The sequence below is a fragment of the Urocampus carinirostris genome, chromosome 1 (assembly GCF_059441175.1).
Source record: "Urocampus carinirostris isolate Australia breed hairy pipefish chromosome 1, RoL_Ucar_1.0, whole genome shotgun sequence".
Taxonomy (NCBI): Eukaryota; Metazoa; Chordata; class Actinopteri; order Syngnathiformes; family Syngnathidae; genus Urocampus; species Urocampus carinirostris.
In genome coordinates this window covers 64,364,836-64,377,928 of record NC_142349.1, presented here as the reverse complement: position 1 = coordinate 64,377,928, position 13,093 = coordinate 64,364,836, and the positions used below count along the sequence as shown (strand labels likewise).

Below are 13,093 nucleotides of genomic sequence, written 5' to 3'. Positions count from 1 at the left end.
CCATTCGCCACGTCTTCGCTCCCAACTCTCGCGACAATTGACTTCCCGGAAGTTCCACGTCAGTGTCCATCGCTGCCTACTCAAATCGCCGCACTTGGATAACGCTACACCATTTACTGAACTTGTGTTTGATAAAACGCTAACAAACATGGTGAGTATGAATTAAAGAACAGTGTCTAATTTGGTTTATAGGGCTATAATGTTGCTATAAACTGAGAATAAACCACCTAGGCATTATAGTTAGCAGCTAGCGGCTAGTTAGCTTGTGTGCAGAATGTCGTCAGGCATCAAATTCTGGCTGTTCAATTCAAAATTGTTGTCAAAAAAAGTGGACATAAAAGTCATTTGTATGAGTGCCTCAATTCACTGTATGATATTATTAGCGTTTTAAATGCTAAAGAGATAGTTGCGATTATCATCTCACTACCATCTCACGTTAATTTAAAATGCCTGTCAACGGTATCACGTTGCAATTGTGTGCAGAAAAACAATAATTTTTCTTCAATCTTTCAGCCGCTCAGGCTTGACATTAAACGGAGGCTGACAGCCAGGTCCGATCGTGTTAAGAGTGTGGACCTTCATCCAACCGAGCCCTGGATGCTCGCTAGTCTGTACAATGGCAGCGTCTGTGTGTGGAACCACGAAACTCAGGTAAAACATGCACGATTGATCTTTAACTTTGTCCATTTTACGATCAGACCATCAGCTTAACTTTATACTGCGATTTTTTTTTTCAATCAGACTCTGGTGAAGACTTTCGAAGTGTGTGACCTTCCTGTAAGAGCATCCAAATTTGTGGCCAGGAAGAACTGGGTCATCACAGGAGCAGTGAGTATTGTAGCTCATAAAAACATAAATCTATCTATCTAAAGTAAAATCACATTTTTATTATCTAGAGAAGCACAGTTTAACTCCAAAACAAGAGGTGTAACAGGTTTATTCACCAAACATTCAATAATTGGATCATTACATTTAAACCGAGGAGATAAATACAAAACTGAGGTACCTTTTACCTTTTCGAGGAGAAAAGGCAAGAAAAGTCCCAAGCAAAGATAAGGACTCTGGTTATTCTCTCTCAAAAACACTTGTCCTCCTTTTTATGCAGATTAGACATTCTGAATTCATGTAGCGTCAACTTTTAAGGGGCGGGTTGAGCAATGGGGTTGATGGTTATATAAATAAACATGACTTGACGATGCAAATTGAGCAAAGTAAAAATGTTTTTTTGTAATTCTGCAGTTAAGTGCATCTTTTTTGCAAATGTGTGGCTATCTGTCGTGTGGTTTTGTTCAATCTGTGCACTGGTCACTCAATTTATGGAACAGCCTTCTGAAGAAACACACTTAACAGCAAATATTGAGATAATTAATTCCACACAAAATATAAAGGTAAACACAATTGTAGCATATTTCCTATAACTTTCTTAGTGGGTTGATATCGGGTCGGCCTGGTCAGTATTTTTCGAATATTCTTCCGTCATACTTCATCAGATTCAGTGTTTAAGTAGTTTTTGTTGTTTTTGTAGGATGACATGCAGATCCGCGTGTTCAACTACAACACCTTGGAGCGTGTTCACATGTTTGAGGCCCACTCGGACTACATCCGTTGCATTGCTGTCCACCCCACCCAACCTTATATCCTAACCAGCAGTGGTATGCTAACACGAACTACACCAACAATCATGAAATGGGCTCAATATCACAACCAATTCACTCTCAAATACTGTTATATTCTGTGCGTGTGCAGGGGAAAAAAGAGAATAGTAGTCTATTGAGTTCCCTCTGTAGTTTATATTAAATGTCATACTTGTTGAAATTCAATGTTAATGGCGATAGACCAGCTTTGTTTCCGTCATCTTATGCATACGATACAGGAGACTGACCTGTCCCCTGACAGTTCTCAATTATGATAAGATAGATAGATAGATAGATAGATAGATAGATAGATACTTTATTCATCCCCGTAGGGAAATTCACACTTCCAGCAGTCTACCCCGTTGTTTATTAACAGATGAACATGATGCCCTAGGGGTGCTTGTAGCGGAGTGGATGACGTCACGCCAGTCCAAAATTTCGACATCCTTGCGGCAGATGGAAAACTTTTCTTTGTGAAAATCCAGGGATACACCACCTCGTGTTAGCAAGTCCGCCTCCTCTCCGATTCTCCCCGGTTTTCGTGTCTCTGTTTAGCGGCGATGAAACCGGATTGCTCCGGGTGGCTACACGTTAGCGTCCGGAATGCTAAACGTGAGCCACGTTTCCGCAAAACACAGCAACTGCGCTCCCTGTGCGCTTCGATGTTTTCCACCAGCACTCGATGATCTTATTTGGTCGTGAGTTCGCATTTACCATGATTACGGATGGTACCGAAGACTTATAACGCCGCTAGCCGCTTCGCTAGCTCCGGCTTTTCTTCCACGATAGGCCCCTTCATCACGCCGGCACGAGAATTTTTCAGGGCAAGGAGTTGAAATTCCTTGAATACACGCATTTCTTGTGCGTTAAAACCCATGTCCATAGGATAGAAGTAATCCATAGTGTAGTTGTCAAAACGGGAAGAAAAAACACCGAAGATAGGAGCAGACAATAAAACAATAGGGCAGCTGCTGGAAAAGGCAGCCGCTCGTGGCAGCGCCGCTTTGATGATAAGGGTTCTCTGTTCAAATATTTTAGTTATTTAGAATATTTTAGCCATTTCTCAGCTCATGTTGTTTCAAACAATCCTTTGTTGCATTAGAATTATTTGCTAACGTATATATATTGGGTCACAAATTGTTCTTTTTATTGAACAAATAGCTTGGTATACAGTATTGATGTACAGCCAAACAACAAATAGATTGTGCAACCAAAACCAAGTCATGTGCAATGCGACTTACCATAGAATATACCCACACCAGTTCAAAACCAATGAAAAAGTTAATGTTTTAGTCTGCACTGTTTCATAAAATGTAAATGGTCTGTATTTATATAGCGCTTTTCAAGTCAATGAAGACCTCCCAAAGTGCTTTACAATGTGCTTTACACTTTTCCCTTTTACACACTAACCGATAGCAGCATCAGCCATGCAGGCAACTACCTGAGGCACAGTATCCTGCCCAAGGACACTTCAACATATAACACGGAGGAGTTAGGAATCGAACTGATGCCGCGCCATCAGTGCACAACTTTTAAACAGTCTTCATTTCTTTCAGACGATATGTTGATCAAGCTATGGGACTGGGACAAGAAATGGTCCTGCAGCCAAGTGTTCGAGGGCCACACTCACTATGTCATGCAGATTGTCATCAATCCCAAGGACAATAATCAGTTCGCCAGTGCCTCCCTTGACCGGACTATCAAGGTAATACATTTTTCACCAACCACAACATTGGATACATTTGTAAGATCTTATCAATAAACAAATGTTCACGTTATACCATTAAAACGCTACAGTTTTAGAGTTAGTCATTTCCTTGCATTGTTTTCAGGTTTGGCAGCTGGGCTCGGCATCTCCCAACTTCACTTTGGAAGGCCATGAAAAAGGAGTGAATTGTATTGACTATTACAGTGGTGGAGACAAGCCGTATCTGATATCAGGTGCTGATGACCGTCAGGTCAAAATCTGGGACTACCAGGTACAGTATATTGTTAGGTTATCCTTTTTGTCTCTGAATTAGTGTTAAGTTATATGGCCCAAATCCAGATTTGTGTCTGTCAGTCCAAATGTTAGATTTTACACAATGAAACACCCCCAACCCATTTTCATATACAACAGTTGTATTGATTCATATACACCCTTGGCAAAATGCTTAGACAAGAATAACTTATTTTAAAAACAGTTTTAATGCCAAGTTAGTCAAGTCATGTTTATTTGTATGGCCCTTTAACACGAGGAGTCTCAAAGGAAGTTAGCACCAGTTATTAAGCACCAGCTTTACCTAATTTAAAAAACACTTAAATTCATACCCTAAGTTTCATGATTTACCAAATTGACCATTTTTTAAAAAGGATGATTTAATCAAACAAATTTAATATAATTCCCGGCCCTACTCCCAACTAAGAAGTATAGTTCACAGATTTGTCAGTAAAATGTGCCTTTGCATTTTTTCAGAACAAGACCTGTGTTCAAACTCTGGAGGGCCACGCCCAAAACGTATCATGTGTCAGCTTCCACCCAGAGCTGCCCATAATAATCACCGGGTCAGAGGATGGTAAGCCGTAATACATCCTTTCAACTGTTGTCAAGCTCTGCCTCTTCTTACCTGAGCTTTGTTTGTATGACATTCCTCACATTGAAGGCACGGTACGTATCTGGCACTCGAGCACGTACCGCCTGGAGAGCACCCTCAACTATGGCATGGAACGAGTGTGGTGTGTATGTGGACTCAGGGGTTCCAACAATGTTGCTCTGGGCTATGATGAAGGCAGTATCATTATCAAAGTGAGTACAAGATTGCTGGAATATTTAAGCTGTCTAATAATTAGGGATGCATCAAAATGAAAATTTGAAAAAAGTGATACAGAGAAATGAAACTATCTAGAGATCTAAAAAGCGAATGACAGAAAGTCCATTCTACTTTGAGTAAAGTGGCAGGTTATGAAAAAAAATAGTTTTAGTATGCTACACTGTACATCTCTCCCTCCTGACTACTAAGTACCTGTTTTGGGGGGCATTTTAGCTATTGAGGGAGGGCAGCCCCAAGCAATGAGTCACACTTGCATATTTTCCATGTTATTCTTTTACTAATGGTAAATGAAATTCCTGCACATGGCGTAGCGCTTCAGGGATAAACGGGTTGAATTTCACACCTAGTACATTTCTACAAATTAAAACTGCTTTACTACAGATAGTTATTGCTGTAGCGTTAACATGTATACATTGGCCAAAGTCCGGCTAGTGGCTGACAAAACGTGGAATCAGAGGGACGCACCAACTTCTGAGAAAAACTTGGCAAAGCATCCATTTTGGTGGTTTCACTAATCTTCCTTTATGTGAGCAAAATGAAGAACAAGCAGCTGTGTCATACAGACTTTCCGCCAAATGGATCACTTTAGACATTACGTCATCCGAATATCGTTCTTCTCGTAGTCTAATTTTGGATTTAATTTTTCTTTCTGGCTAAAAAACAAAAATTGACTTTCGGTTCTTCAGGCAGAAAAACTCAGTGCATCCCTAATTTTAATTTGCTCAAGCTCAACAGTTGTTTATATTTTTTTACTTCTGCAGGTGGGGCGTGAAGAGCCAGCAATGTCAATGGACACTAGTGGGAAGATTATCTGGGCAAGGCACAGTGAAATCCAGCAGGCCAATTTGAAGGCAATGGGTGATGCTGAGATTAAAGATGGGGAGAGGCTCCCACTTGCGGTTAAAGATATGGGAAGTTGTGAGATCTACCCTCAAACAATTCAGCATAACCCAAACGGGAGGTAAGCCATAGATTCACCAACAATTTTGTTGTCTCATTGAGGAACCTGCTCTCATTTTGTGTTGTCCTTTGTAGGTTTGTTGTGGTGTGTGGCGATGGCGAGTACATTATATACACGGCCATGGCTCTGAGGAATAAAAGCTTCGGCTCAGCACAGGAGTTTGTTTGGGCGCATGACTCATCGGAGTAAGTGTCGATTTGCAAGTCTGAAAAGCTTTACTGTGAAATGTTTTCTTCCAATGTCTTACCTATTTTTAGATGCATATGTGGTAACCTGCCATTCCAATTCTAACAGATACGCCATTAGAGAAAGCAGCAGTGTTGTGAAAATATTTAAGAATTTCAAGGAAAAGAAATCCTTTAAGCCTGATTTTGGAGCTGAGGGTAATTGCAATGCTGCTTTAAAACAGAATTTAATGTTCAATTATATTTAATAGTAATTTTCTTTTTATTGATATTGTAGGTATCTATGGTGGTTTCTTGCTTGGGGTGAGGTCAGTGAATGGTTTGGCTTTTTATGATTGGGAGAACACTGAGTTGATCCGTCGCATTGAGATCCAACCTAAGCATGTAAGTCCTGGGAAAACGTCTTTAGATTCGTTTGGTTAAGAAGCAACTACCCTTCTAATACTGAGTTGTACTTTTGCATCAATTATGTCCATTTCTCCTGAAGATCTTCTGGTCTGACTCTGGTGAGTTGGTCTGCATTGCTACTGAAGAGTCTTTCTTCATCCTACGCTACATGGCTGATAAAGTAGCTGCCTCACAGGAGAACAATGAAGGAGTGACAGAGGATGGAATTGAGGATGCTTTTGAGGTTTGTGTTACTTTAATTTTTTTATCAGAAATTTAAAGTCCAGTAGACCCCATGATACGAAATCTGTTCAAAGGTGGGGATCACAAAGTCACATTGCTGTAATGTAGAAAATGCAAACCTATGGTTAAATAGCTAATGTGTATTGAACCCCCGGCACTTTAATTAAAAACATTAAAATAACAAGATAGTATATAGCAGTGTTTTTCAACTTTTTTTGAGCCAGGGCATGTTTTTTACTTTGGAAAAATTTTGCAGCACACCACTAACCAAAAATGTTATAAAATGACACTGAACAGTTTGTTTAATTACAATTTAATTTATAATACCCCCAGTTTTTACAGCACAGACACTTGACAATGACATATTTGCAGAAAATGATTCATAAATGTTTTATAAAATTTTAAGAATTGACATTCGATAATTTCTCACGGCACACCTGACAATCTCTCACGCTACACTAGTGTTTCGCAGCACAGTGGTTGAAAATCACTGGTATATAGTTAGAATACTTATGTGTAAAATATGTACATGTGTGGAAAAAAAATAACAATGAAACTGATTTTAAAAGTTCAACTTGTGCGGATGGTCATGTCCTTAGAAGATTTACTTGCTTTAATCGCCTACTTATTTTTAATAGTTTTTCCGATAATCGATTGGTTCCAGCCGTGCAACTTAGCGAAGGTAGCGTATATTTGGATAATGGCAAGCTTCGTTTCCATGGTAATCAAATTTTTGCTTCTCCCTTTTAGCATCATTTCTAGTCTTGGGACCAATAGCTAATAAACGCAGTGCAAAAATTGCAGTATCGCATCAATGATTTTCAAAGTCTTCACGAAGCACATGAGATTATGAACTGAGTGAAGAGAAAGCCATTGTGGGAGAAAATGCTTCAGCCAATAGCACATCGTTACTTCCATGATGCTGTGATCCAAACTGATAGCAGACCAGCATCTTGGGGACACAACACCACAAAGTTTTACTTTTGTAAGTGTTGGGCCAGGCACGATAATTGGTTGTTGACGATGTATTGTGGGGAAAATGCCGTAAGAAGGGCCTGCAAACACACCTTATTTCACACCATTAATTGAGGACTGGACAGCTGGACAACAAACTGGACTGGACTGCCAACACAGAAGCTCTTTGTAGGTAAGGGCAAAGCCGACTTTACTTCCTCAGTAGGCTGGCCTCTTTCAAAATCTGCTAAAAGCTCCTGAAAATATTCTATGAGACAGTTGTGGCAAGCGCCCTCTTCTTTGCGACAGCGTGTTGGGGAGGCAGCGTCAAGAAGAAGGGGATGCCTCTCGTCTCAATAAACTGGCTAGGAAAGCGAGCTCTGTTGTGGGCAAAGAGCTGGACAGTCTAACAACAGTAACTGAGAGACGGGCACTGGAAAAGCTGGGGTCAATCATGGACAATCCATCGCATCCACTATACAGCATTATCTCCAGACAGAAGAGCAGTTTCAGCGACAGACTACTGTCACTGTCTTGTACTACGGACAGACTGAAGAGATCTTTTCTTCCTCATGCCATGAGGCTCTTTAACTCTACCCGGCAGAGTAAAAGTCCACAGTAAACCACACCACCTACATTGCATATTACTGAATCTTATTGCAATATGTATTCTGTGTAGCACTATTTAGTTATTCTATATAACACGCTACAGTGGGCATTTGCACGTCACACTGGGTATTTGTATATTGTATTCTTTTTGCTTTATTATTGTATTGTTCTCAGCTCAGGGATGCTGCTGGAAATGTGAATTTCCCTTCGAGGATGAATAAAGTATCTATCTATCTAAAATGACCTAAGGTTGGGACACCGTGTCCAGGGGGTTTCCAGTATAGTATACCTTGTGCTTTTTTTGGATAATACATTCCATTGAAAATAAATGCCAAAATGCCAAAACATCTGAGTGAGATAATTCTATAATTTACGGATTACATTAATAAGTCTGTTTTCTCCCCCACTTGTATCAGGTCCAGGGTGAGATTCAAGAAATTGTCAAAACTGGACTTTGGGTTGGTGACTGTTTCATCTATACCAGCTCAGTCAACAGACTCAATTATTTCGTAGGAGGAGAGATTGTCACTATTGCTCACCTGGACAGGTCTGATATCATGACTGCATTCATTTCATGATCTCGTTCTTGTATTACATAATAGTATCTTAGTACACCAAAATGCTCAATCTTATAAAACCTCCCCTCATTTCAGAACAATGTATTTGTTGGGGTACATACCCAAAGATGATCGCCTTTACTTGGGAGACAAAGAACTCAACATTGTGAGTTATTCCCTTCTGGTTTCGGTTTTGGAGTATCAAACTGCTGTCATGAGGAGGGACTTTGAGATGGCAGACAAGGTGCTACCTACAATTCCAAAAGAACAACGGACCAGAGTGGCCCACTTCCTGGAAAAACAGGTCAGAACTGCACTGACTGTTATTAGCGATGCTGTTAACCACCAATTAGTCCTATTGAAGGCTTCATCTTTGCTTATTACCATGTTCAAGTTTTTTTTCTTTCTTACATCACAGGGTTTCAAGCAGCAGGCGTTGGCTGTGTCCACTGACCCTGAGCACAGGTTTGAGTTGGCCTTGCAGCTCGGGGAGTTGAAGATAGCCTATCAGCTAGCTGTAGAGGCAGAGGTAACGTGATAGTGTTACCACTTTTAGGAATGAAATGCTGCGCTGAAATTCCATTCCATTTTTTCAGCAATCGTTTCATCTCAGATAGGGTTGCTTCTAATTTGTTTAAATCTGCAAAAAAGTGTATATAGCGTGTTTTCATTTTAAAATAATATTTTACTTACTGAAAACATTCTTATGCTTATACTCCAGCAAGCTCTTTAGATCTCAGCGTCAAAAAGGTTGGGAACCCCTGAATGACTAAATATTTTATAATTAGTTTATCCGCCATTGGACATTAACTTTAGATTCTCTTTTAAATTAAAACATTTTCTGTGTTCTTGACGTTTCATGAATTAATATATGAATTTAACTGTTTAAATCAGGGTCCTGCAGGCACCAAATAGTGCCCTAAGAACCCTTGAATAGCTCGCAGACCTGTTCTGAAAATAGCCCATCATCGATTGGTCATTTTGAAAATTGAAATTTGATTTCTAACTGCTATGATAAATCATTGACAAGATCAGTGTCATTAAGGGTGATGTCCGTAACTTCAAAATATTTTACTTGCTGGCGCTGTCTTCTGGCTGAAATAATTGCAGCTCCTTTTGTTGCACGTGCAAGTCTTTGAAATTTTTAGATCCGCTAGAATAAACTTGGTTTTATCTTTTTTTAGGTTTGGGTTGGCGTTTGGACTGTATTTGATGCGGTCCGTTTCATACTTTCACCATTTTAATCCTGGAATAAAATAAAACTGCAACCTTGTGTGTGATTTCACTCAACCCACCCTCCCTTCAGTATAATGTGTTTCGTGGCCGAACACCAATTATAAAACTAAGATCAAAGAGGATAGGTGCGGTGGCAAAACCAATATAAAGGCTCTTTGAACTCAGTTGGGCATTGTTAACACATACTTCATAGAGAAAATGTTTCCTTTTAAACGTTTTGAAGACACTTCAAACTACGCACCCCACCTTTAACCACATGATCTATTCTTCCCAAAAGCTTTTACATATGTATATCGTTTATGTGTATCACCCATATGGAAGGAAGATGTTAACTTGGTTGACGGAGTCTATTTCAACCCTACTTTTAATAATTACAACCTGCTATAACATAATAATAATAATAATATAATAATAATAATGATAACATGGTAACAACACGACGAGTTATTTGAAATCCATACCAAACTGGTAGCCTTTCATTCTAATCGATAACAAAAAGTATCTCTCTGCTTAAAAAATTACTAGACTGTTTATTGACGGTATTGGCATCCAAATTAAATAATTACAGTTTTGACCCTTTTATTTTTTTGTTTTAATTCCATAACACCCGATGCTTCTCTTTCTGGTTTACTTTTTATTTAGTAACATCAGAATTTGAATGTTGAGGATCCTTGCATCTTTTGTTCCATCGCATCTAAATTGATCTGCGTGTTACTTTGTTTCCAACAGTCGGAGCAGAAGTGGAAACAGTTGGCAGAGCTTGCTATCAGCAAGTGTCAATTTGGTCTAGCCCAGGAGTGTCTTCATCATGCACAGGATTACGGAGGCCTCCTCCTCCTCGCCACCGCCTCGGGGAACGCCAATATGGTGGGCAAGCTGGCCGAGGGCGCAGAAAGGGATGGCAAGAACAATGTGGCCTTCATGACCTACTTCCTGCAGGGGAAGTAAGTGCTTCATCTGACTGCACATTTCTGTTCTCAATCTTTTTTGTGTCATGTAACCCCTGCACAAAATAATACAGGCCCTTAAGCAGAGCAAGTCTTATTTTTGGTTGAGTATTTTATCTACCCTGGTCATATCCCTCGAGAGGGGTGACCACGGGTGAGTATTTTAACTTACAGTAATCAATTCTTTAGTTAATATGTTACAATGATAATAACAATAGCTAATATTGTTTTTGGATGATTGTTATTAATAGTAAAGCATGTTGAAATTGTTTTGACCTAATATATTAAGCTTCTAATTTGGTATTTTCATTATTTTGTCAAAAAACTTTTTAAGTAAAACAATTTGTACACTGAAAAAAATCTGTTAGAAAATGGAAAGGAAATGTGGTAACATACACTAAATGATCATGTGTATACATAAGTAAAACCTACTTATTTTGTTGTTTGAAATATTTGTTCTCATTTTTAATTATAAATTATATTTGTTTTCAGAATAAATAATTATACAATTCACATATCAAATAATCTTGCTAGTTTTAAGTAATAATTTTTGTATTAAACCCAAAACAAAAATATATTCAAATATATTTGTATCTCATTATGAGGAAAGTTATCTGCCAAAAAAAACATTGTTTTTATTCTCTGGTATAGATATATAATGAATATGAACAATATGTTTCTCTTTAGAGGTCAAAGTAAATATTTGTTCCAAAGATAATAAAAATAATCTTGCTAGTTTTAAGTAATAATTTTTGTATTAAACCCAAAACAAAAATATATTCAAATATATTTGTATCTCATTATGAGAAAAGTTATCTGCCCCCAAAAAAACATTGTTTTTATTCTCTGGTATAGATATATAATGAATATGAACAATGTTTCTCTTTAGAGGTCAACGTAAATATTTGTTTCAAAGAACAAATGGTTGACAGCAATTTTTTTTTTTCTCCTCACAGACTGGATCAGTGTTTGGAACTTTTGATCCGAACCAACCGCCTACCTGAAGCTGCTTTCCTGGCTCGCACATACCTACCCAGCCAGGTATCCCGCGTGGTCAAACTGTGGAGGGAAAACTTAGCCAAGATCAACCAGAAGGTGAACGGAGTTGAAGATTTGACAACTTATTTTAGTGGTGATTAATTGTCATTAGGTCATATTTAACTAATATCTGAGATCATTATTTCTACCGCTAGGCCGCTGAATCCTTAGCAGATCCGACAGAATACGAGAACTTGTTCCCCGGTCTGAAGGAAGCATTTGCAGCCGAGGAGTACCTCAGAGAGAGTTGCTCTGGCGCTTCTCGTCCTGCCACGGACTATCCCTTGGTTACTGTGAGTGTATACAATAAGTAACAAATTTAAAACTTGGGTCTTTTTAGTAAAGTATCATGTTTGATGTCAGCTAAACGAAGACAGGAACATTTTAGAAGAAGCTCAAGGGTACGAGCCCAAAGAAGGCCTCCAACTTTCTGCTGTTGAGGTTTGTAGGCTGGCTCAAATCACTAGGACTCATTTTGATATTCTGTTTTGATCAATAAATATTTCTCAATGTGCAGAAAGAGGTGAGTGAAGAGAGTCCTTTAGCATCAGCCCCTGTGGTTGCAGCGGAATCTCCAGTCATGCTTTTGGAGCCTGAAATCGTCAAGCCTCAGATTCAGGAAGAAATGCCAGAGTTATCGCAGTCTGAAAAGGATAAGGTAGAATGTCTTATTTCTATGTAGTATTTTATTTGCTGTGAGAGGGGCTTCCTAAAAACGATTATCTGTACAGGTTCTGGAAGAGCTCGAAATTGACCTTGACAATTTGGAGGTCGACGACATAGACACCAGTGACGTCAACTTAGACGATGACTTTCTCGAGGACTAAAACCTTCCTTCAATTTTGCTGGCGACGATCTTGGAAATTATTTAAAAAGAGACCAAACACTTCCCTTTTTTGTACTTAAATATATTGTATTTTCAGCCCACACATTAAGATGACCATTATCCCAATACTGTTTTACCCACAGAGGATTGCTAGACATAATATCTGCTGGTATTTGAGACTCAATTCTGTAGACCATGTCTTGTCTGTTGGAGATCATTTCTGTCTATAACATTGACCTTTATGTTGTTTATTTTCGCCTCTTTTATGATGAAAATGTTTGTGTTTTCAGTCCAATAAACTGCAATTCCTGTACATAACACCCTTTCACTTAATTCTTATAGCCATAAAGGCAATGCTGAGTGTATGGCTAGTGAATAAAGTACTTCAACTAGATACATGATGTACAAGTTGCATTTTGTATAAAAAGAAAACACGAGCATGAAATTACATTTTTCAAAGTCCATTTAAAAAACTTGATTCAAGGGATATGCAAAAGAAAATGTTCCTATTCACATTAATATATAATCATACGTTTGTTCAAGTACCAGCTACAACAATCATAAGTCTTAACATGTTTTAATAATTTCATGTTGGTAATGGTGCTGATACCACCCTTTTTTGTATTTTTTAGGGAACTGAAATAAAGTACTGGCGGCTTTCTACAAGGCATTTAATAATCAGGATCCTAAAATTAAAGGGATGTTA

General features: G+C 38.6%; 1 protein-coding gene across 1 annotated transcript; it reads left to right on the top strand.

The window, feature by feature from the left end:
* On the top strand, positions 1-12,781 carry copb2 (COPI coat complex subunit beta 2). The gene is made up of 22 exons (XM_088348372.1): positions 1-151; positions 514-651; positions 742-828; positions 1,526-1,652; positions 3,191-3,339; positions 3,467-3,613; positions 4,090-4,189; positions 4,277-4,419; positions 5,206-5,405; positions 5,480-5,590; positions 5,700-5,788; positions 5,868-5,974; positions 6,078-6,221; positions 8,200-8,330; positions 8,437-8,644; positions 8,759-8,869; positions 10,306-10,520; positions 11,480-11,618; positions 11,717-11,854; positions 11,925-12,002; positions 12,079-12,219; positions 12,293-12,781. Exons 1-22 carry the CDS (start codon positions 149-151, stop codon positions 12,386-12,388), a joined length of 2,802 nt encoding a protein of 933 aa, XP_088204498.1. The 5' UTR covers positions 1-148; the 3' UTR covers positions 12,389-12,781.
* Positions 12,782-13,093: the final 312 nt, after the last annotated feature.

Excerpts from the sequence above, each read along its gene's own strand:
- copb2 (XM_088348372.1), top strand. Across the intron at positions 5,789-5,867 it reads GCCTGATTTTGGAGCTGAGG|GTATCTATGGTGGTTTCTTG; the intron begins GTAATTGCAATG and ends TTGATATTGTAG. Across the intron at positions 12,003-12,078 it reads TCCAACTTTCTGCTGTTGAG|AAAGAGGTGAGTGAAGAGAG; the intron begins GTTTGTAGGCTG and ends CTCAATGTGCAG.